Below are 25,576 nucleotides of genomic sequence, written 5' to 3'. Positions count from 1 at the left end.
CTCCAAGTGGTAATACTTTAACTGTCACAGCTATGTGTTATGTTATGAAGAACACATTTCATAATTGTGTTCAGTTCCAGCAAAGGCCAGATGACATCACAGCAGTCTGGAGGCACAGAGGCTCTGCAGCAGTCTCACTAAGGTGAAGGTGGGAGAGACTGGGATCATTTCTCGGTACATAGTGGCACAGGCATCCCCACCAGAGTCCCACCACTGCCACAGTCCTAGCACTACTCATGTGGTGAGCAGTGACTTAGATTCAGCAAAACAATCACCAGTTCATAGTAAGTTGTATAGTTCTATAGAAACTGTAGGCAGAGTTTTATGTCTGTATACATTTTATAACATAATAAAGATAGCATTGAAGTTATATTAAAAAATGTTAATGGATCTATGCATTTCTCAAATTTTGAGAAACACGATTAGGATATTTTGCTTCCTTAAATGTATCACAGTGTCATTCTTCTACCTAGAGAGCGCCATCTAACAATGTGAGAGTTGAAGGTAAAAAGCTTCTGGATCCTAAAGCTTGGTTTGGAGGGAGATCACAAGTATCTACAACCAGATCGAGTGGAGATCAAGTTCTTGCCTCCTCACTGTAGTTTCATTTGGGGTTAATTGCTAGAAAAACAGCAGTACCCAACCCCCAAACACGTAGTTAATAGGTAATAAAGCTGTACAAAGTTTCCAAATTTCAACTATAGGATGAATTTTTAAACTTTAGCATTTCTTTACATCTTGCCTTTCCCTCACTCAAAAGTGAGAAAAAAGGAATTATTTTGTCCCCGGAGGTACGTTATATGAAGAAATGGACAAATTAAGAGGAAACTTTCACATCTCTGTATGGCACAGCTTCCAAGGATTAGAACATCCAATACAGTTTGACATCAGCTTCTTAACATGGACAATATGGTTTAGCAAAGCTTGTTCAACATTTTGCTACCTCCATCTTTTCAGCTGCAATAAACAGCTACTTAAATTTGAGAGAAGCAAGACTTTAATGAAGAATGCTACAAGTTATGGACAATAATTCTCATTTTAAAAAAATTACAGAAAACACTTTACTGAAATTCTTTTTTCCTAAAAAGACAGTCTTTAAGGATGTCTGAGAGACAGCAAGCACAACACAGTACAAAAGGAGAAGGGAATGTTGAATTCCAGTGCAAGACACTAACACAGCACAATTAGGGAATCAGGCGGAAGCAACCATTTCACAAAGAATGGAATTAGGCATTTATACTCAATCAGGATTTTTTTAAGCTTTAAAAGTCCAGCATAAAGAAGGGAATTGGGAAGAGAGGATGGGGAGAGGGGCTAAGCTTATCTACAATCACCATTTTACCAAAAAACACACTGGTTCAACCACGTGAGAAGTGGAGGTTAAACCTGCCTACATAGCCCAGCAAATAGAGCAAATGCCAAGGCAGTCACGTCTAGGAGTTGATGTCACAACTGGCTAAACAATTTTTAAAGGGACTCTGATTCCACCAGGACTGGTTTCTCATCAACCTGGGCTCATGACAGATGAAGTTCCTTTGCATGTGCATCAGAAGGCCAAAGCTTTACCTGGAACAAGTTCGCTCCAAGTAATGCTCATGTTGCTGGTTTTAACAGGTCATGGAGTCAAAAGTGACTCCTAACAGACTCCACCATTTCCTAGGAGAAGGTTCTACTGATTACCAGGGATTTAAATTCAAGCAAACCACTAAAGAAGGGAAATACTAATGGTATTCTGGCACTGTACAAGCTATGTGCCTGTCATCTCTGTCAAGGACATGGGGTGGACTTGGCTTTGTTTCTCAGCTCCATGATCTCCAACTGTGATGAAGTGGAACTGGAACCTCCCCCACATGGGAGGAAGATGCCCAAAATTCTCATCCCAGCCCAGCTTCTGAAAGAAACAGCAGACTACCAGGGGCTATTATTAGGAACCATGCTCCTGTGAATTCTGTGGAAATGAAGGCCTGTTTCAGTTCATGCCAAGTCTTTTCATGGTCCGCCAGCGATCCTTAATCATCACAGCTGTTCGGTTAACAAATGGGTAGTTTTTAGAAATGGCGGCCCAGTTTCCTTCCCCGTACTTCTGCACTCCAGCCTTGACCCACTCGCTTTCCTCTACAGTCCACTTCTGCAAAAAAAAACAAAAAAACAAAGGATTTATCACAACCTGTGTTTCCACTTATTTATATTTTCATATAGTAAAGAGGTAAACTCAATCCTAGGAGAATAATCTGAACCCAAAGGAAGGATTTATACTTTTAAAACATGATATAGAATATACGTTAACACCATGGATTTGGACATTTCCTAATTTTCAGTGTCCTGCCATTTCATCCTCAACTGATAACCATTTCTGGATTCAAAATTTCAAACGTGGGCTTCCCTGGTGGCGCAGTGGTTGGGAGTCCGCCTGCCAATGCAGGGGACACGGGTTCGTGCCCCGGTCCGGGAAGATACCACATGCCGCGGAGCAGCTGGGCCCGTGAGCCATGGCCGCTAAGCCTGCGCGTCCGGAGCCTGTGGTCCGCAACGGGAGAGGCCACAGCAGTGAGAGGCCCATGTACCGCAAAAAAAAAAAAAAAAAATTTCAAACGTGTGTTGTTCATGGTTAGGAAATGCGTCAGCTTTCTGACCACCTAGATTTTTCTTCCAGAGAGTATTTAACTTAGTTTGGATTATCTGAAAATGACAAATAAAATTTTTTACCAGGTGCATGGGTAGTCTATGCCTGTGAGATGTGGGTACTTATTTTATCTCTCTTCTACCTACACAACCAGAAAAGATCAGAAAAGAGAATTTAAAATTACCTGCTTTCTTGTTATATTGGTTGTACTCTCTTCATCTGGTGCTGCTGGAAAACATTAAAAGTAGACTCATTTCAGAGCTTACCTCCTCGGCACAAACCATAAGAAAAAGACATAGAACGTCTCCAAAGGGAAAACTTGATTCAAATTTTACAAACTTTGAGAAAAGAAAGGACATCACTAAAGGATAATTTGGTTTTGTCCTCTGCTTGCAAGATACCAATCATTTCAGTCCATGAGAATCTGTACAAAGCAAATACTTTACAATCAGGCATTCAATAAATGTTGGTTAATGATGGATTTCAGGCTCTTTAGTAAAAGCACTATCATTTTCTCAACTTACTGAGGAACTGTGGTATTTAAAATCCTAATATATATATATACACATGCATATATATATATATATGCATGTGTATGTAATATATATGTGTATATATATATACACATATTTGAGTGTGTTTATGTACATATATAATTTCTGCTTTATAACCCCTTGTTAATTACTGCTTTGAAATAACACAGTTTTACTGTTTTTGAATTTCCAAATCCTTGATTGTTAGATATAAGTAAAATTTGGGGGCTTCCCTGGTGGCGCAGTGGTTGAGAATCCACCTGCCAATGCAGGGGACATGGGTTCGAGCCCTGGTCCGGGAAGATCCCACATGCTGCAGAGCAGCTAAGCCTGTGCGCCACAACTATTGAGCCTGTGCTCTAGAGACCATGAGCCACAAATACTGAGCCCGTGAGCCACAACTACTGAAGCCCGTGTGCCTAGACCCTGTGCTCCGCAACGAGAAGCCACCACAATGAGAAGCCCATGCACTGCAACGAAGAGTAGCCCCCACTCGCCACAACTAGAGAAAACACGCACACAGCAACAAAGACCCAACATAGCCAAAACTAAATAAATAAATACATTTTTTAAAAAATTTGGCTCAATTCTTCAAACATAAAGAACGGGGTAATGATTATTGCTTCCCACTCCGACAGACCATGTGAGATCTGGTCAAACTCTACCCTCTTATCCTATGGAAATAGATCAGGCCTCAAAAACAGGGACCAAGATAATATTTTAAAGGACCAGGGGGCTACAGGAGGGTATACAAGTATAATGGACATGCCATCTCAAGCCAACAAGAGCCAGTTAAAAAGCTGCAAGAAAAGGCAAAGTTGCATAAATGTGAAACTTGCTACAGTGTCTGCCTCAGCAGATGCCACTGTCCCAGTAATGCTTCCTGAAGAGTGAAGAAAGGTGACTCAGGAAAAGGGATACTTACAGGAGCACATTATTTATTTTTAAATTATGAAGTATTTCATGATATAGTAGAAGCCGATTTCTGAAACTGACAAATCTGGACTGCATCAGAAGTGGATGTTTTCTAGAACTTTTATATCCTGTTCTTAAAATATTTAATGCCACTTTTATTGTTACTTCTCCCATTTTCTATGTAATCTTGATTTTCCCAACTATGCTTTTGCCAATGAAAGGTCATTTTTAAGGGCAAAACCTTTGAGGTTGGCAAAGGATTACTGTTGCTGCTGTGTTACAGAAGTCTTCAGAATCTCCAAAACTAAGGTTTAGCATGTATATATTTCCATCAGAGAGCAAAATATGTGGTGGGAGAGATCCTAATGCAAATACTATGAAGTTCAATATTAATTAAGGAAAAGTAAAGTTTCTCATCTTAGAAAAAAACACATATATAGAAACGGGTAAGAGATTATTTACTTAAATAAGACATGTAAGGAATGACCACTTCTACCTTTTCTAATTAAAAAACTTTAGGAAGAACATCAACTACAATTAAATATAGGATTTATTAAACCAAACCAGGAGTTTTCTTTAAATATAAAGCGTTGCTTTGATAGTCTCCATTGTTTAATGGGAAAAGACATAAAACTGATTCCTCATGAATCACAATGAGGAACTTTTAAACTTTTTCTAGTTTGGAGACAAGCAATTTCTGGAACATTGATGTGACAGTAACATGCACCTACACTTCAGCAAGTGTCAAGGAGAGACCAATGAGAATCTTCTGGCTTACCCTGAACTTGAAACAGTTCGTCCTCTTCTACCCAAGTCTCTTTTTCTTCAACCCCATTAGAGTTGTTCCACTTGCCTTTGGGTACTCTGAGGGAACATCAGCGAGAGGACAAGGTGTAAAACAAAGTCATCCCAGGTCATCCCATACTCTGTCCTTAGCTCTACTCGTGGCCCTGTATTCCTCCCTGTTCTGCTGTGACCACATTCGAGATTCACCTACACACAACTCCCAAATCTTGACCTGGCCAGGCCTCTCCATGTCAACATCCCCCAGGTTTCAGGACCATCTCTCAAACTCAGCACTGGATACATCACCATCCCCCTCAATGATCTGTTCATTTTCCTGTTGTTTGGTTGGTTGGTTGGTTTGGTTTGGACTCTATTACAGATTTCAGCATTCTTCTAACCTAGAGCTGCAAATTCCTTCCCCTCCATCACAGACATGCTCTATTCCTATCTCTGGACTGTTCTCCTTTCCCTCCCCATTCCCCTAGTCCAAGCCCATGGTCCAATACCTTTCACCAGTATTACACTAGCCTCTTAACTGGAGTCTCTCCCCACTAGCCCCTTACCCTTCCAAAGCCACCTGAACAATCATCCTAAAATTACCACATCCCTCCCCTATTCAGTGATGGCTCCTCACTGCCTAAACAATGAAGCCTAAATGCCCATATGGGGGAATCAAGATCATGCAGTCTGGCCTGTCAGTTTCTCAGCAGTTCCTCCTGTCCCCACCAACACCCACACAGCCCTCTGCTCCTCCTTCCTCCTGTAAGTTCTGTGCTTTCCTGCCTCTCTATTTGCTGTTCTCTCTCCTTGGGATTCCCTTCCCTGCCAAGTGAAGTCCTGCCCATCTTTCAAGGCCATCGTTCTCAATGAAGACTGCCCAACACATACAAAAAGCCCCCGCTCCTCTGCCCTTATGATAGTGCTTCCACTTTATTACACAACCGTATCACGACATACCCTTAACCATAAGCACCTTGACGGCAGGGACCATATCCTCATTTGTCTACTCCAAACACCGGGCACAGTAACACACACCCTCATAGAAGCTGGAGAGATACTAGCTAAACTAATAATGAGATTATCAAAGAACTGTAAAGGACTTATACCATCAAAGATTAGAATAGTAAGCAAACAAGAATCATTCCTGTCAACATGAAATTTTGAGTACTTGGGTGCAACCAAAAACAGTCCCAAACCTGAAAAATAATCCAAAACCCAAGTTATTAAATAAATGAAAATTATAGTCACTCTTACAGAACATAGCACAAATCTGACCTCAGAATTATAACATCCTTTACAAAACAAACATGGAAAGTATCTGAACTAAGTTTTGAAGAATTTATATAGATCAAAGTCACCAAAAAACCTGACCAAGAGAGTAGAAACAAACTGTTGTTTCCTTCCCCGCTATAAAAAAAATTTATTTTTAAGGCTGTCTGGGTATTTTGCAAATGAAAGCAGTTTGCTTAATAAGTGCATAAACATGAAAAAAATTCCTTGAGTTCCATGAGTTTTCTATGCAATTACCTAAGTGGCTGGGACAAATGGTGGACTCTTTACTTTTCTTTATTTTTAAATTGGATCATATCCCCCAAAGGGTTATTTCTAAGAATAACTGATTTGCTTGAGACAAAAAAAAAATTACACGAGTTTTTTTCTTCTCAGGATATTAGCTGTGTCAATTACTATTCATAAATAAAGGTCAGACAGCATTACAGTTTCAGTTTTCCATCTATTTATCCAAGTCCTGGGATAAAAACTGATTTTAACCTCAGGGTCCATCATTTTCACCTAAGTGGCTATTCACCCTTCCTGCAGACAGTCTTTGCAGATCACTTGGTAACTTTCTGCTCCTCCTCTGAACTCAGCATTTGCTATTACATGTATAAACATTTTGGTATTTCTTAACTTCTCATGTTGTGGAAGGGGCTGAGACCTTGGTCCTCATCTTAACTGTTAGGTGGCCGTGAGGGCAAGCCGGGTCACTTCCTGGCTCATTGCGCTCCTGACTGGCGAAGTTAAAACTTAATGGTCTAGAGGGGTTGGCAAACTACAGCCTGTGGCTGCTGGTTTTGTATAGCCCTTGAACTAAGAATGGTTTTTACATTTTCCAAAGGGTTGTGTAAAAAAAAAAAAAACCAAAACAGAAGAATATGCAACAGAGACACAAAGCCTAAAATGTTTACCCTTTGCTAGCCTTTTATAGAAGTTTTGTATGTGGCCCCTTAAATTGCAAGAACCAAGAACTGTTACTTTGTTTGGTTAGTAAACTATCTAGTAAGCACTAGTTCTGTGCTGTGGGGGATATAAAAATATAGTAGTCGTGGCCCTGCCGTCTAGGTGATAGACCCTAATCCTGCCTTCCCCTCCTCAGATTCCACTGGCCCAGCTTCCCCTGGGTCCTGACTGCTCACTGGGCAGCAGTCTCCAGCCACCCTCCTCTTCTCCTTTCCCTCAGTGTCTGTTCAAAAGCCCTCAGTGGTGTCTGCTCAGAGGCTTTCTGATTAGGTGTATTAGACTTATCTGGGGCACAGTTAGCAAAGCAGATTAGAGAACACTACCCTGTCCCTTCTAATTCAGTAGACAGGAGCCTGGGAATATATATTTTTTTAAACACTGCACAGGTAATTGTGATATGAAGCCCCTCTTGAGAACCTCTGCCTGATAGAATATAATAGGAACTCAAAATCTGGCCCATCTACCCATCCAGACTTTTCTCCCTTCATCCTCTCTGTGCCCTATATTCTCCTGCCATACAGACTACATGACATTTTCCGGCTCATACCAGGCTTTCTCATGCTGTAATTCAAGAGGCTCCTGTTTCCTAGAACCGACCTCCCAATATTACTGGATGACCTCCTACTCATTCTTCAAGGCCAGCTCAACACTTGCTCCTCAGCAAGGTTGCTCCACCCACAACTCTGCTGCCCAGGCCCAGCTCTTCTTCCCTGCAGCTCCCAAGGCACCTCACATATGCTTCGTTTAGAGCCGGGGTCATAGGATCCCTTTTTTTTGTAAAGGGCCAGTAGTACCTTCAGCTTTGCAGGCCTTACTGTCTTTGTTGCAACTACTCAACTCAAGGTAGCATCAAAAGCAGCCACAGATAATACAAAATTCATGGGTGTGGCTGTGTTCCAATAAACTTTATTTACAAAAACAGGCAGCAGGTGGATTTAGCCAAGGGGCCATAATTTGCCCACCTCTGCTTGAGAGTACCCATCATACTTCATACCCTTGACACATGAGAGAGGTATATCTGAAACCTTCACAGAGTCTCCCATTTATAAAACCACTGTAATCATGCACTCTCTCCAGTTTCCTTGTCTGTTCATGGGAGCAATACTTATACTTCATAGAATTGCTGTGAGGGGTAGAGGAGATCAGGTATCAAATGAGAGCAATAGTGTGCTGACTGCATCTGCCTGCCCAGCCAATGACTCACTCACTTCCAGATGCAGGAAGTGGTGCATATAGTGCAGATTTGTGCCCGAGTATAAATCATTTATCAGATGCTACAGCCCTACAGGGCACCCAGCACAAGCATGCCAGGACACAGGTCCCCCAACAGCTGTAACAGAGAGCAGTAGTAGAGATGGCAATAACCGTGGGAGATCAGTGAGGTGATCACTGACAGCAGGGTGACCAGGGGAAATTTATGGAGGAGGCAGAGTTTTAAGAGGCAGCTTGGTGTACGTGGTATACAGGCCACGGGCTTTTGTGTCAAGACTGACTGGGATTAAAAATCTCAAAGCCCAATTTTGCCATTTTTTATCTGTGTGACTTCAGGTTAAGTTAGTAACTTTTCTGAACCTTCCTCACCTATAAAGTGGGGCTAGTAAATCACTCACAGAGTGAGTGTAGATATTCAGTAAGATAATATGTGAAAGTGCTTGGCCCGCAGAAAGTATTTAGTCAACATCAGCTTCTCTTCTCTTTGAAAGACAGATGGGATTTTGATAAGCAATGGTGGAGGAATGATAGTCCGAATGTGGGGAATGAGAGGCAGCAAGAAGAGTACAGTAGTAGAAACAGGGTTCCAGGGAGAGCAAGCAGACCAGTTTGCCTAGAGGAAAGATCCACAAGAGGGCACAAATGGTAGCAAAACTGAAAGCCAGGTTGGGGGTCATGATGGGGAGCAAAATGAAAGCATTCTAACCACTGCCCCACAGAACCTAGCAGAATGTGAGAGATTAGTAATTACTGAATTTGCCAAGTCTCAAAATGCTCACAGAACGTGCAAAACTATAAATATTCATAAATCTCTTTTAAGGATCAAAGTATAACGTGGCCCAATTCAAACAAACTTCCTTTAACAAACAAGACTAATATTTAGTAGTCAAGGCACTCAGAAGTTTGCTAAAAATGGAAGCAGCGGTGAGTAGGAGGCTCTGACACCCTTTCACCCTCACTCCTGCCTAGTGCAATGCCTGGAAGCCCACATGCGGGGCATCAGAACTGGCAGGATGGCTACGACGTCACTCCCCACCCTGAGTCACATTCTAGCAGTCTGAGCAAGCCTTGGTGGTGAATAACTTAGCTGAAAGTTACTTCATTCCCGGAAGCAATACCAGGCATAACCAGGACCACCAACCAGCCCCCAAACTTCTACAAAGAAGGTCTTCATACTTGGGATTCTTCTCCCCAGGGAGGGGTTGGTTGAGGATGGTGGGCTTGGATGGTGAAGCAGGAATGACTTCCTGGGAGGAGTCGAGGCCTGCGCTGGGCTCAGTGCTCTGGCTGTCCTCCTCCAAAACCAATCGGCTTATTGTCATGCGCTTGTTCTTGGGCTGCAGTTCAGAGCCACCCTCACCCTCAGCAGGGGCTGAACTTTCGTTTTCATCTTTTCTCGGTCTCTTGTTTTTGAGGGCTGGTGATGGTGGGCACACTTTATTAGGAAATACCATATCTTTCTGGTCCAGTTTTGAGAAGACTGCCTCAGAATCTTGTGCACTGGACAGAGTCTTGAAAGCTGCTTTCAGAGCCGTAATTCCAATGGTGGTTGGAGTGTTCTGTAGCTGCCTACAAATAATGCAAACATAACAGAGATCAGTTTCACCATTGTGGATGCTTGTCCAAGCAGCCACAACTTTTTCAAAGTGGGAAGCTTCAAATTAGAAACTCCTCACGTTGAGAACTCTTCATTAAAAAAAAACAAAAACAGAGAGGGTGCGTGATACAAGCTTTATTTATAAAAGCTTCCATTTATAAGTGTTAAACAGAGGCTTCAAATATGATATGTAAGTTGAACTATGGAGCTTAAACTTCAAGTAAGAGAACCCTAAAGGAACTAGGGCCAATGATACTCCCTCCAGAGACCTCTTCAGCCTGTGTGCTGTCTAACCCATTAGTCTGCATGGACTAAAGTGGTGCTTTCCACAATGCAAGAACTCTGTGTAGTGCCTAACAACTACAATCCATCTGGACAACCAACTGATAATCCAGCAATCTCACCTTGAAGTCTAAACTCTTCTTCCAGCTGTCCTAGTCCAACCCTCATGTGAGAGAAGTAAAAGACTGGCCTCCATTCTGCCCTCTTTCTCCTACACTACACTTATAAATGGGATCTTGAGAATTCTCAGAGTGAGAAGAGTGCCACACAGTCTTGGAGAAACTGCCTTTTCAAAATAAAGTTCATCTACCATTTGGATGTTTTAAGTAAAAACTGTTAGGAGAGGGCAAACTGGCAGCCTGCAGGCCAAACCCAGCTGGCAGATGTGTCTTGTCTAAGCTATTCAAGTTTTTTTTTTTTTTTTAATTGGACTAACCGCCAACATTCAAAAATTGGGAAATCTCAAAAAAAAATTTTTGGACGTCTCACATAAAAATTTGAACTGAAGTTTGGACATCTTTGGACAGCTCACGTAGCAACAATCACATGAAGCTGGAAAGCATGCCCTCTCTGTGTCCCAGTCCCGTGCTCTCAACTGTATTATCCTAGACCCACTTTGCTCCTTTACATCTCCTACTGGGCCCCCAAAGACATCTAAACGTGTGACCTCTGCTTTGTTAACTGGTCCTGGGAATCTGATTCACAAGTGTGAGCACTGCATTAAGAGATGAGGTATCAACAGGGAAGTACTGAGTAGATACAGGTGAGGCAAGGAGAGAGAAACAGAAGGAAAGAACCTTTGAGTAATAGCCAGTCAGGAACTTCTGCCAAGGATCTGACGTCCCGTTTTCAATATTCCCATCTTCCCAGGATGTGCTCTGTAAATCCCACAGTGCCTTCCACGAGTAACCCAGTAACATGTTAAGAGGTCAAACCACTGATCCTGCTCGAAGATGACGACTATGCTTCCCACACATCACCCCAGTGTTTCAGCCAACATCACAAAAGGGCATCTCTCTCACCTGGCAGGTTCTCTGAGTGGCTTTTCAACAGGCTCTGGTGCTGGCTGTTTATCTTCCTTCACTGTGGTTGAGGTGGAAGACTCAGATTTCAAAGCCTTTTTGGCCATCTGGGAAAGGAAAGATGTCGTCAGGAAGAGGAAGTCACAGAATTTCATTAACTGCTTCTTTCACCATGAACATACTCAATATGCAAGCATGCTCACTTACAAACCCAATTTAGGCAGAGACTAGAGGAGGACATAAAAAGGGATCGAACTTACAAGAATTATCTCAAATTTCTTCCTCCCTTCCCTCAAAAAGTGGCTCACAGTTTTCTATACTAAAGGAGAACTCAACCTGAGTGGTGCTAAAAGCATCTTGATGTTCCAAGAATTCTGAAAGGTTATTTTGGACAACAAATACTTAAATGATTTTACTTTGTATCTCCTCTTCTATCCTTCCAATCTCATCCCTAATTTAGTTTCTGAATACCTAATAGACCTTTGGGGTCATATGCAAAAGTCAAATCTTTTTTTTTTTTAACTTAGGGATGACTGATGTCTACATTAATGTCTTTTAGTTTGTGTATAGAATTTTTCATGATTGTTTCCACAAATGTTTTGCCTATTAACAACTCTTTGAAAATCCTTACTTGTACCACATGAAGCCCTCAGTAGGCCAATCTTGCTCTAACTCCAGCTGCTCCTCTGTTACCCTCAGACTGAACTTCTACACATTTCCAGTCAGTCCAGTATCATTCCATTTTAGATTGCATGTCTGTAAGGAGTGGTATCTTAAGAGCTGAGAATTCTGTCCTCAACAGAAAGAGTGACAGGTTATTTTCCAGTTACCTGAATATGAAGGAAGGGTTCCTAGGCCAGGCTTGCTCCTTGAACACTCCAAACTATCTGCTTTACAAATAATTTTGAGAATTGCCAAATGATTGCTAGGATCACTGACACTATCCTGATATGGGCCTTGCAGATCTACTGTTAGGAACTAGGATAATTTGAACACTCTCAAAATCCTTGTTTTAAAAAAAACCCTCTCGGGCTTCCCTGGTGGCGCAGTGGTTGAGAGTCCGCCTGCCGATGCAGGGGACACGGGTTCGTGCCCCGGTCCGGGAAGATCCCACATGCCGCGGAGCGGCTAGGTCCATGAGCCATGGCCGCTGAGCCTATGTGTCCAGAGCCTGTGCTCCGCAACGGGAGAGGCCACAACAGTGAGAAGCCCGCGTACCACAAAAAAAAAAAAAAAAAAACCTCTCACTCAGTTCATGGTCCACCTTCTATGACAGACTAGGTTCTAATTCTTCCCTGTGCTGTCTTGAGCCTCACTGCATCCATTCTTTGTGCTTATCCCTCTGATCCAGTTAAAGTATGTCTTCATTTGGCCTCTCTTGCTAATCATACTCTAGTCACACTTTTCTCCAGTTATGCCTCCTTCCTGTCAACAACCCCATCATACCACATCTATCAAACCACTCTTCCTCTCCCAAACTTAACTCAGATTTCATCTCCTTTGGGAACCACCATCAGTTGTAATTGAATGTTCTCCTACTTTAACCACACAGATGAATGCCACATAGAGGAAGTAAAAATGGGAGGTGAGGGAAACTAGGAATGTTGCATTTGCCTCTGCCAGGATCTCTGCTTCTGAATATTTAAGGCATTTAATTAAGAAAGATAGCACATATAATTCAGTTTTTTCCACACATTTAGTCTTTTCACTTTAAAAAAGAGCTGTCCTTTTCTAACTGCCTACACATCCTCCAGGCTACATCACAGTTATGGGAAGAGAAGGCCAAGCCCCACCGTGAGGAGGTAGGGCTCTGCATCATCCAGGTGACTCTCCAGGAAGCGCAGCATCTTCTGCTGGAAGGTTTCGTAGGAAAAGTTCTGGATAACAGGGTGGGCCAAGTTCTTTTCACGGATAATGTTCAGGAGATCATTTCTCAGCTTCTACACAAAGGACCAATTTTTGCAATGTGAGAAAGAAAAACTCCAGTAAAAATTAAATGATGATGAGTTAAAACAAAGCTATCAGAACGTTCACAATGCTGTCAATGATTATCACTGGTACACATATAAGAAGGGAAGCCTACCACAATGTAGAACAAGTCAAAAAATTACTGACCAGCCACAGTAGGCTACTATGTAGCTATAAAAAAAAAAAGGATGAAGAACTTAACATCTAAAGTACCTTTATACTTTTACATAAAGATCTTCAAACTTCCGAAAAAAGAAAACCAAAAAGGATGAAAAGTTCCCTATGTACTAATATAAAAAGATCTCCAAGATATATTAAGGGAAACAAGCAATTTGCAAAATGCTCAAATTAGTGTGTAGAATATGCTCACATATGTATATGGGAAGAACAGGAAAAATGGATATATGTGTATGTCTGTATATATACACACATGCATACTTATTTGCTTGCATATGCACAGAATATCTCTGTTAAGAATAAAAGAAAAAAACATTGGTTGCCTCTAAGGAGAGGAACGAGATGGCTGAGTCAGACATGAGAGAATTTTCACTAAGCTCTTTTGTTGTACCTTTCGAATGTTGTATTACATATATGTATTACCTTTTCAAAAACTGAAAATTTATATTTATAAAGGAAAAAAAATAAGAGCAGGGTACCAACAGAGCTTTTGACACCAGAAAATAGAAGATAAGTCCTCACCAAGGCAGACTCTCAAGTCTGCAGGATCAATATTTATGTAAAGTCAGAAGTGTTAATACCAGTGCTGATCACTAAAGTTCTGTCAGAAAGCTGACAGTAATGGGCAAGTAAATGATTTATGTAAAATTTTCAAACAAATTTTTGAAATGCCATTCTAACAGTAAGTTATCCGGGATAAAAGGCAACATGCTCAAGGTGCTGAATATTTAAAGGCGAATATTTAGATAACATTCCTGACAGAGAACCCTTTCCCTGTTTCCCCACAAAAGGCAATGAGCTGGATTTAGGTCACGGGAGCAAAAATATATCAAATTTACCTGAGTTGTGGGGTCCTTGGACATATGTTTTTTCAAAATTTTTGAAGCCTTTTCAAATTCTTTGTTTTTGATACAAATAATGACTGCCTACAAAAGGGGGAAAAAGACTTTTTTAAAAACTGTTGTAATAATGAAAGGTATAATTAGAATATCAAATATCAAAATAAGCTCAACTAAAAAGTAAAACTGAGTCTTACATACCCAAGAACTTTTTCACATTCTATCAAATTCCTGTATTTAAAAACTAACAATTATTATTCAAGCGTATGAACAACCGTACGCTCTTTCAGTGTGTAAGGTAGTAGATTTTCAACATTACATTGGATTAAAAAAAAATAGCTGATAAAGCAAAATCTGATCTCCTGGATTACAGACATTTACTCAATCTGAATAGGGCTTCCTAAGGAAAGGCAAAATGGACAGGAGTCATCCCAGGTCCCCAGAACAACTGGTTTTGTTCTTTTTGGATGCAAAAGCTTTGATGTAATGGGGGGAATGAGAGGAGGAGATACTGGGGGGGGGGGGTGGGGAGGAGGGGAATAATTTGCTGACCACAGAGTTCTGCTAGTTCCATTCAGGAAAGGCCTGAGGCCAGTTCGCTAGGAGAACCAGCACAGCCTCTCATACTGTAAACCCCAGCGGGCCAACTCCAGCTAAAGTGTGCAGGGAATTGCTGAGACAAACCCAGCTCAGCCACAAGCAGCAAAGAAAGGACAAAGTTTCAGGTAGGATGAGAAGGTCTCATCAGCCACAGAGAAAAAGGAGAATCCTTTCGTCAAGACCCCCCAAGAGAACATATGTAGAGGGCAAATAACAGTGATTGAAAATTAAAAAGGATATTTAAAAAACATATGTGCACTTTTTTTAAAAATTAGAAAAGCAAGGAAAAATTGGGACCACCTGGAGTTATCTAACAGGATAAAGTAGCTACCTTAAATCCAGTCTCAAAGAAACCTATCTCACACACGAAAAAGGGAAGAAAAACTGGTCCATAGATATTTTCAGTCTTCACAGGGAAGAATTTAAGGAGAAACATACAGACCAAGAGAAGGAGGACTAGCAAGGGAATTCAGAAAGTACAACTCTCTGGTGCTTCTGTCCTCCACATGCTGAACACAGCCATACAGGGCAAAGGAAACTGGTGTCAAACGCTTCTGAAAAGCAGGCACAACACTAAGTTCCTACTGCCAGGGAGGGAACAAAGTAAATAAGTCTTTTCATTTTAATCAGATCATCATATTCACTTTTACATCATTTTCAGCAGAAAACTATACTAAGACTATACTTATTTTCTTGAAGCATACAAAGGTTTTACTTTTTATAAATCATTTAGGTCCTATTACATTGTTTTTTTTTAAAGATTTTTTTTGATGTGGACCATTTTTAAAGTCTTTATTGAATTTGCTACTATATTGCTTCTGTTTTATGTTTTGGTTCTTTGGCCACGAGGCACTGGAATCTTAGGTCCCCAACCAGGGATCGAACCCACACTTCCCGCATTGGAAGGCAGTCTTAACCACTGGACCGCCAGGGAAGTCCCAGGTCCTATTACATTTTAAAATGTTATTTAACTTGCATAAAGTAAAATTAACTTTTTTGGCATACTGTTCTAACACATGTATCAACTTCTGTAACCACCACAATGATACCAAAAACCTTGGATCAAATAAACCTCCCTTGTGCTGCACTCTGTAGTCACCTCCTCCCCATCCCTAACCCCTGATCTTTTCACTGTTTCATCTCTTCAGAATGTCATATAAATGGAATCATACAGTATATATGAAATCACACAGCTTAATTTTTAAAGGATGTAGCCTTGAGTCTAGCTTCTTTCCCTCAGTATAATGTCCTGGATATCTATCTGTATTGTTGCATTATCAGTAGTTCCTGCTATCTTATTGATGAAGCAGTGTTCTGTTGTATGGATGTACCAGTTTGTTTATCCATTCACTCACTGGAAAAACAGTTGGGTGGTCTGCAATTCTGGTGATTATGAATAGAGGTGTTAAAACATTTATGTACAGGTTTTGGTGTAACCATAACTTCATTTCTCTAAGGTAAATACCCAGGGGTGGGACTGCTGGGTCATTTGGAAAATGCATGTTTATAAGAAATGGCCAAACTGTTTTCTTGAATGGCTATACCATTCTGCACCCCATCAGCAATGTATGAGGGTTCCAGTTGCTCCACATTCACACTAGCACTTGTTAGTGTTAGTAGTTTTTAAAGTTTAGCCACTCTCATAGGTATGTCCCAGTATTCTCTGTGGTTTTAATTTGTATTTCCCTATTGACTAAATAAATGATGAGCATCTTTTCATGTGCTTATTTGCTATCTGTGTATTCTCTTTGGTTGTTTTTTTAAAATAGTGGTGTTTGTTTTCTTGTTCATTTTGAGAGTTCATTCTCTGAACAGTGTTTTTCTCAGAACAAAAGTTTTAATTTTGATGAAGTCTACTTTATGCTCTTGCAGATCTTGCTTTTAGTGTCATATCTAAAAACTTTTTTGCCTAAGTCCAGGACATGAAGATTTTTTTTTCAAGTTTTCTTCTAAAAGTTTTATAGCTTTACATTTTACATTCAGATTATGATCCACTTTGAATCAATTTTGGTATGAGTTTTAGGTCAAAGTTCATTTATTTTTTGCATAGGAACATCCAATTGTTTTAATTCCAGTTGTTGAAGACTATCCTTTTTCCGTTGAATATCTTTTTCCATTGAAATGCCCTCATGTTTTTTGTTAAAAATTGATCAGTCATATTTGTGTGGGTCTAGTTCTGGACTCTCTCTTCTGTTTCACGAATCTATATATCTACAGTCATGAGTACTGTAGCTTTATAGTAATTCTTAAAATTGGGTAGTGAGTCCTCCAGCTTCATTCTTCTTTTACAAAATTGTTTTCGTTATTTTAGTCTTTTTTTTAACCTTACCATATGTCTTTTAGAATCAGTATCGACAGAAAATCCTGCTGAGATTGTGATTAGAATTACATTAAATCCATAGATTAATTGGAGAGAACTGACATCTTAACTATATTAGGTCTTCCAATCCATGAACAGGGTATGTCTTTCCATTTAATAGGTTGTGATTTCTTCATCAGCATTTTGTTGTTTTCCACATACAGATCCTACACATGTTTTGTTAGACTTATACATATTTTCCTTTTCTTTTTTGGAGCTATTGTAAATAACTGTTTTGGTAATTTCATTGCAGATTTTCATTTTCATTTCATTTCACTGCTAGCAATATGAAAATATGATTGATTTTATGTGTTGATCTTGTATCCTGCAGTCTGGCTAAACTTACTTATTATAGCTTTTTTGGTATATTCCACGGAATTTTCTGTATGGATAGCCATGTCATCTGGAAAAAGGGACAATTTTATTCCTTGTTTTCCAGTCTGTTGCCTTTTATTTCTTTTTCTTGACTTACTGCACTGGCTAGGTCTGCTGGTATGATGTAGAGTGGAAGTGGTGAGAACGGACACCTTTGCCTTATTTTGGATCTTAAGGTCAAAGCATTCCATTCTTCACCATTAACTATGTTACCTGTAGTTTTTTTTGTAGATGCCTTTTATCAGGTTGAGGAAGTTCCCTTCTATTCCTGGTGTGCTGAGTGTTTTTACCATGAACTAATGTTGAATCTTGTCAAACGTTTTTTTGCTTCAATTGATATGACCATATGGTTTTTCCTTTGGACCAACAGGGTAAATTATATTCACTGATTTTCAAATACTGAATCAGCCTTGCATTCCTGGGGCTTTAGTTTCCCTATTCTGCCACACACTAACTGCATCTGCATCCAGGACTAAGCATCAGGATAGACAGTAAAAAAAAAAAAGGAATGGAATCCACTTCAAGTTCTGGGAGTCACAGCTCCACTGCTAAAGAGAAGGGCTTCTCTTCCTTTAGGTTTAGGTGCCTGCTCTCCTGCCACTGTCATCACTGGGTCACTGCTGCTACCAGTGTAGTAATGCCTGGGTGCTAGGATAGAGAAGGGAAAAAAGGAAAAAAAAAAACCAAAAAACGAGATTTCTTCCACCCTCTCTGATCCTTAGCAGATCCCCTTTCCTGCTCTTCAGACCAGAGAGAGCCTCTCTTGGAGTTCTTTCTATTCACACCTGGGGTGCACTTCCAGGTTTCAGGATCCTTCAAGTCCAGGCCTGGTGATACTGGAAAGGGAAAAAATGGTAATCTACTCATCACCAGTTTGGACCTTCATATTCTGGTCTTCTCCATTAGCTTACTACCCTTTACATTTCTGAGTTCTCCATTCATTCTGTCCAGGATTTATACTTGCATTAAGAAAGACAGAAGAAGGGCTTCCCTGGGTCCAATGGTTAAGACTCTGTGCTTCCACTGCAGGGGGCACAGTTTTGATCCCTGGTCAGGGAACTAAGATTACACATGCCATGTGGTGTGGCCAAAAATAAATAAATAAAAGAAAGAAGAATATGCTTATCTATCTTTCCCAGAACTGGAACACAGCTCTCCTACTATGTTTAATTTGTGAAACAAGAAGGGAAATGTGAATGCTTTCAAAATCTTAATTGAAAGTCTGCCTCCGAAGTTTGTACTATGAGCTTTTTTAAAACTATGCATTAATTTCCTGAGAAGTTTTTTCATTTGTTTTTGTTTTTTAAGAGATCAAACTTTGCTTTTTGAAAACTTGAAAGTTTTTGAAATAAGTATAATTTCTTCTCTTATGTTTCTGTTAAGGTTCTTACCATCTAAGCAATAGCAATGGTCTCTGGCTAACTTAAACAAAAGGGAAATTCCAAGCACAGATTTTCAATATAGGTGAGATAGGTTTATGTTAGAGGCAAGGCCAGAAAGGACATAAGAAGAGAAAACCAAACTCACAGAAATGAAGAAAGGCTAAAAAAGCAAACTCACCAAAGAAACCAGGCTGTTATGGGAAGCACAGATGCTCAAAAAGCCTTGACAAAGCTTTTTGTTTCAAGAATTAAAGTTTCAAGACATTGTGTCTGATGCACCAGCCCCTCAAATGTGGTAAGGTCCTCAAAGAAAATCAAGGTGCTATTACCAAAGGTACACAGCAAAAGCACCACCTAAATGCTTCCCAAGAACATGCCATATATGTTACTCTCTCCTGTTCACAGAAATCTGAGGCATCTCTCTTTTAGTTATGAAAAGAAAACCAGTGTAGTCTCAATATTATTATCAGCTTACAGAAGCAATTCTCAAACTTTTTGGTCTCAGGATTCTTTCTTTATACTGTAAACTGTTAATGAGGACCCCAAAGAGCTTTTGTTTATGTGGGTTATATCCGTTGTATTCACTGTATTAGAAATATAAAACTGAGAAAAATTTTAAATATTTATTAATTCATTAAAAAATAACAAACTCATTACAGGTTAACATAAATAACATATCTTTATGAAAAATTACTTATTTAATAAAAGTTTAATGAGAAGGGTGGCATTGTTTTACATTTTTCCAAATCTCCTTAATACCTGGTTTAATAGAAGAAAGATGGTATTCTCATATCTGCTTCTGCATTTCTTCTGTTGTGATATGTTGTTTTGGTTGAAATATATTAAAAAATCTGGCCTCACACAGATATAAAGTTGGAAAAGGGAGTAGTATTTTAATAGCTCTTTCAGAAAATGTGGACATTCTTCTTTGACTCTACACCAAACTTTGGCAAGTGAACTCTTCATCGTTATTACATTAAAATCTGTTAGTCTGTCTTGCACTTTTAATGGATCTGTTACCCATGAATGATTTTGCAATACAATTCATCGATCATTTGGAAATTAGTGGTTTACTGAGTCATGATCTTCCAAATGTTGATACATTCATTAAAAATCTTTTTAAAATCACAGTTGTTAATATCACCATCAATCATATCAGAAAAGTCTGAATATTGGGAAGCTACCAAGCACATGAATATAAGTTTTCCAAAATTCTGATTTTCACCTGAAAGCTTGAATTTTACCTCTGCCAACAAATACTGTCACTTGTTCTCCTTGAAGTGACTGCCAGATTACCACATCTGAATAACCAAAGTTTGTTAGTTATTTCAAGTAAAAATGGTACTCCATTACAAAAGCAGCTAGATCAGCAGCATGCAACTCAATCACACAAGTACTTATCGGGAAGAAAACCATCATGTTTTTGTATGCAGCAGAAATGCTACAGAAAAACTTCCTATATTGTCAGACTAAATACTGGAAAAACGTCTGCTCAAGACTTAATAAAATTAGTAATTTTTACTGCTTCATCAAAGACATTCTTAATTAAAACTGGCTGTTTTTTATTTTTTAAACTGCAAGCATGTGGCAAGGAAGAATACAATGACTACCAGTACAATTTACCACTGCCTTGGTCACGGTCACGCTAAAGCACCAGAAATTTTTACCCGTCACTGTTTTTGCATCATCAGTGTAAATGTCAGTGCACTGAAAACCTCAACTAACATTTTGGCATTATTGTAAAGATAGTTTTGACCCCTGAAAGGGTCCCGAAGACCTGCAAAGATCCCTGGATCATACATTGAGAAGCTCTAACTTAACAAACAACTTATTTGATAAGCTTTTTAAAAAATTTAATAAACTTTAAGATAAATTGCTGTGATACTTTAGAGATCTTAAAAACGCATCAAAAAGCTTCAATGAGCCGAGGTATTCCAAGGTAACAAATTCTATGACTAAATGAGAAATTAAAAAAATAAATCAGAGACGTGATACAGTATCATTTAATAACTTGGATATCAAGGTAACTATGGTAGCCAGCCTCTAAGATGGCTCCCAATGATACCCACCTCCTGCATAGTGCGATTCCACCCACAAATTCCAGCTGGTCAGGTCTGTGTGGCCAAGAGCATATGGCAGAAGTGGTATGTCACTTCTGAGATAAGTTTATAAAGACTACAGCTTTCTGTCTTGGGCTCTTGTTCTCTGGGATCCTCTAGGGGAAGCAAGCTATCTCGTTGTAAGTAGCCCTAAGGAGAGGCGAGGAGCTGAAGTCTCCAGCCAACAGCCAGCGAGGAAGTGAGTCCTGCTAACATCCATGTGAGGGAGCATGGAAGCAGACCCATCAGTCCTGGTTGAGTCTTGAGATGACTGCAACCCTGGCAGGCAGCTTGACTATCATCTCACGAGAGACCTCGAGTAGGAAACACAGCTAAATCACTACCAGCTTCTTGACTCTTGGAAACTGATAGATAATATTTATTGTTTTAAGCTGTTAAATTTGGGGTTGATGATAATATTTATTGTTTTAAGCTGTTAAATTTGGGGTTAATTTGTTACACAGCAGTCAACAGTAATATAGTAAGTAACAAGAGATCTGGTACCTGGTGGAAAATGAAAAAGCAGAAGGGAGTCAACATTAAGAAAATGGTTGACTATTTTAAGGGAATCTGGTTTTCCTTAATAGATTTTTCCTAATGAAGCCCCCAAACAGATCTATGAACTTAAATAATAAATATTCAACTGAAAGATAAAAGCCCATAGACTCTACCAGAAGAGCAGCCAGAAGACAGATCTATACCCCTTGTGTTCTGAAGGAGTTGCATTTCTGAATTAGCTGGCTACTTAACAGTAGTTACATAAAGTACCCTGAACTGGTACCACTTCTTCCCATCCAAAAGATCCTTAGCTATTCTGCAAGTAGCCCTGGATTTCTCCTCCCTTGCTAATATGTCTTTTCTGGCATTTTACCTCCAACACAAACCTGACTTACCTATACTAAAAATCTATTCTTGCAATCGTTCCTCCTTGGAATTGGAATTTCCTAAGCATTCTTTGTAAGTCCAACAGTAGTTCCTGCCCAAGGTCCTTAACTGAATAATCTGCACCCCACACACAGTTTTTTACCTGTTGTTTTTTTAAACAGGGTGTCTGAGTACCCAGCACATAGCCAAGGGACAGAAAGTCTTTGCTAAACAAGGTTTTGTCCCTTACCCCCCCCACCCCCAAGATCCCATCCTTTTATGAGGTGCTGTTATCTTTTCTTACCAATTTCCTTACTTTTACCGCCAAGGCAATGCTGAGCTGTTGTCCCTCAGTCCCCACCTCTGCATCTGCTTCCACACCCCCAGCCTTGGTTATTGGAGAAGAAAAAGCTTTTTCTGACTGGTTTCCATGGCTGCTTCAATGTTTTAAATATAAATAAGTTCCAGTACTTGAAGCTACCTGAGCCATGACATAGTTCCAGTCCCAAATTCCTAGACACTCTACAAGCTTTTTTCTTATCGAGAACACTGCCTGCGCCAGCCTTCTACCACTACTGTTTTTCAAAATGGCTGGTATCTCAGCACCTCTGATTCTGTCTGTTCAAGGGGAATGTTCCCTAAGCCTCTTTCTGCAATTGCATGAAAGAGCTCAAAGCATTCCCACATTTCCCAAGGCACCAGCTATTCTCCTTGGTCTATAATAAACAAGGGTGACAAGATCCTAGCCCATTTACTTTTAGCCCTTTCACAGTGCTGCTCTGAATGGTAATAACCACCTACAAAATGTCATTCTTCAATGCCAACTCACTTCCTGTGTACTGTGGCCCCTCCTGCCAGGGCCACAAGGGAGACCACCAAAATCACAAAAGCTGAGCCATTAACAGTTCTTTCCAAGTCTGGGCTAAGAAAGGGTCACCTGATTTTCGAAATAACATCTATGTGTGTGAGTTATGTGTTCTGAGTGTGCTCTGCTCACTTGCTCTCTCTCCATCCCTGTTTGTCCTCCACCCCACACAAAAAAGATAAGCAGATTCCTCAAAGACCTCTGATCTTTGGTAAAAGAAAAAAAAATTTTAAATAGAGCCTTACAGCCTCCTTGACCAGTTTTCTACTGGATTCGACCACTGCCTCTGTCAGTGTAAATTCCGTTTTAATCATCTCCAGCACATTGATAGCTGATTCCAGTGGTGTGAGCTCAGCCTCCATATCAAAGGAACAGTCTAGGACAAAGAGCACAATTTTCACTTTAACCTATTTTCTGAAGAGCAGAAGAATTATGTTCATATATATATATATATGTATATATATATATATATATATATAGAAAAGAAACATGCAAATATAGTAAGATTTGCATTTAATTTGCTTACATACTGGCTACAGGCTTACAAACATGTTAAGGGTCCAAATTCAAATCCATGAATTTCAAGTGACTAATTTTCAAGACAGGTAAAAAGTTATTTTTTAACACATGCATCTGTATCTCAAATGGCAGGATCAGATACAAACGGCCAGAAACTAAAGATCATTTTGCTAAACAGCTGTCAAGTTCAATTTAGGAAAAGAAAAAAAAAGTGCTCATAGTTTAAAAAGACTCTACTATGGAGGAAAAATGGCCATCTTCACATAATTCACTTTACAAAGCAACAAAGTTGGGGCGAGCAAGAAACAGGTGGGAGGAAATAAAAAACATAGAAAAGCAGCCAAGAGAATACTAAGTGGAGAAAACTAAGGCCAGAGAATAAACACCGTGATTGAAACATAGTAGCCCACCTTAACCCTGAACCCTTCAGTCTAGGATGTAAGTTTGAAAACAACGTAACCCTAAATAAGTGAAGCCCAGAGAAGAACATAAAAAATAGCCATACCTAAATTTTCTCCTTCTTCAATGCGCGACAGACACTGCATAACCCGCAGCAGCCGAGACACGGTATGCTCCTTCCCCAAGGGCCTGACAAGCAAAGCTGGGAGAGAAGACATTGTTGGCTCGGCGACCCCCCAGCCGCTACACTCGGGCCCCACAGATCACCTTCCCAGGAGCCCCAGCCTCCTTCCCCAGGCCCGGCCCTCACCCTGCATGATGTCCCGGATCTGCCTGAAGTCCCCGTACCGGCTACCCCGAAAGGCCCGCAGCGCCTCGTGGAAGTAGAACTTGAGCACCCAGCGGTTGACTGCCTCCTCCAGCCGCGCCTCCCCCGCGCCCCGCTCCGCGGAGCCCCCCAGCCTCGGTGCGTGGCGCCCCCGCCGAGCCCGCCCGCCACTGCGGGACGCCCGCCTGCCTGCAGCCCTCCCGCTGCTGTCGCTGCTCCCGCCTCCTCCCGCCATCGCGTCCGATCGCTGCGCGCCCTCCCTGCCGGGACGCTTCTTCGACTGTGACGCCGCCGGGTCACGCACAACGCCCGGGCCGGAAGCGGAGCCAGCCGTCCCGGCTCCCGCGGCCATGATACGGACGGCGTTCCGAGCCGCCCGCGGGCTTCTGGGAGGGCAAGGACCGGTCGCTCCCAGCTTTCCTCTTGGACCCCGTAGTTCCCGGTGTGCCGGCCGCAATGCCTGCTGGGACTTGAAGTCCATGCTGCTCAGATGGGTAAATCAACGGCGGTAGGAGGTGTCAACTTTGCTCCGAAATTGTGGAACGATATAATAGAGACGCTGGGCTGTGTATAAAATATTGAAAAATAAAATAAATTATTAAACATTTTTAAAATCGTGAAATGTAAAATGCAGAGAGGAAACTTTATTAAACAAGTTTACATTTTAACAAGTAAAGCAAAAGGCCAGTGTTAACCCAGCCGAGGTCAAGAAATAGAATATGGCCGGCACCGCGGGAACCTCTAAGACATATAAGACGTATAATTAGAAAAAAATTGTTTTTCTTTTTCTTAAAATTTTTCCCTTTTTAAATTTTTGTTTTTTCTTTTTTAAATTCTTTTTTCTAAGACATAGTTTTTAAATTACAAAAATAGCACATTTAGAACACTTAGAAAAAATAATCAAAACGTTAACATTTAAATCAGCCATAATCCCACACGAAAAGGTAAGTTGGCATTTAGGTTTCTAGCATTCCAATGTCTTGTATACCTGTTTGTGTGTGTGTGTGTATGTGTGTGTGTGCGTGCGCGCACGCAAAACTGAGATTATACTATGTATGTTTTATATAACCTTCATTTTGCATTTTTCCATGTCATTAATTTTTTTTCTACAGTATCTTTAGCAGCTACATAGCATTCCAATATAGGGATGAACCAACGTCTTCTTTATCTAAACCACTACTGTAAGACGTTTAGGTTATTTCAAAGTTTTGCAATTCTAGACAGTCTCAATATTAGAAACATCCTTTTAACTGTATCATTGCAGAAATTCATAATTGTTTCCTTAGGATAATTTCCTTAAAGTAGAATTACTGAGTCGAATACACAGTAGAACACGGATCAGAACATTCACTCATCACTCTTCCCTTTTATTTTGAACATGGTGCAGACTCCTTAAAATGACTTATAAAGCTTGAAGAATTCGCCTATTTGCCAACCTCATTTTGGGCTCACGTTTTGTGTGTGTGTGTATACAACTTCTATCATTTCCTTTTCACCTACTACTCAATTTGCCCAGAGGCATCATCTTGTCCATTCCAGCCTAACTAAATCCTTCCTGTTCTTCAAGCCTCACTTAGAAGACATTTCACCCTTT

At 40.4% G+C, this 25,576-nt stretch overlaps 2 protein-coding genes across 5 annotated transcripts in view; one reads left to right on the top strand and one right to left on the bottom strand.

Moving 5' to 3' along the window:
- Positions 1-25,576, top strand: part of NIP7 (nucleolar pre-rRNA processing protein NIP7) — an 82,669-nt gene that overhangs the window by 9,995 nt on the left and 47,098 nt on the right. The window lies entirely within an intron of this gene.
- Positions 980-24,478, bottom strand: TERF2 (telomeric repeat binding factor 2). Of its 4 annotated transcripts, none has more exons than XM_027119439.1 (10): positions 23,965-24,478; positions 23,761-23,856; positions 22,982-23,112; positions 14,193-14,279; positions 13,002-13,148; positions 11,209-11,315; positions 9,484-9,876; positions 4,850-4,935; positions 2,808-2,851; positions 980-2,128 (listed from the first exon to the last, which is right to left on the bottom strand). In XM_027119439.1, the coding sequence occupies exons 1-10, from the start codon at positions 24,461-24,463 to the stop codon at positions 1,970-1,972; spliced, it is 1,749 nt and encodes a 582-aa protein (XP_026975240.1). In that variant the 5' UTR covers positions 24,464-24,478; the 3' UTR covers positions 980-1,969. The 4 variants fall into 4 exon arrangements, with proteins under 4 accessions (XP_026975240.1, XP_026975241.1, XP_026975242.1 ...); XM_027119440.1 differs by having other exon boundaries at positions 2,808-2,848; XM_027119441.1 differs by lacking the exon at positions 14,193-14,279.

This window comes from Aethalodelphis obliquidens, unplaced genomic scaffold, assembly GCF_003676395.1.
Source record: "Aethalodelphis obliquidens isolate GAN/ISIS:26980383/991018 unplaced genomic scaffold, ASM367639v1 scaffold20, whole genome shotgun sequence".
Lineage (NCBI taxonomy): Eukaryota > Metazoa > Chordata > Mammalia > Artiodactyla > Delphinidae > Aethalodelphis > Aethalodelphis obliquidens.
Note: the sequence above shows the minus strand (reverse complement) of the source record. Positions and strands in the feature narration are given on the sequence as shown.

Bases quoted from the DNA above. Each gene is read 5' to 3' on its own strand.
- TERF2 (XM_027119439.1), bottom strand. From the start codon at position 24,463: ATGGACTTCAAGTCCCAGCAGGCATTGCGGCCGGCACACCGGGAACTA. The intron at 2,852-4,849 runs GTAAGCCAGAAG...AATGTTTTCCAG, and splicing joins CGAACTGTTTCAAGTTCAGG to CAGCACCAGATGAAGAGAGT. The intron at 2,129-2,807 runs GTAATTTTAAAT...TTTTTTTTGCAG, and splicing joins CCAATATAACAAGAAAGCAG to AAGTGGACTGTAGAGGAAAG.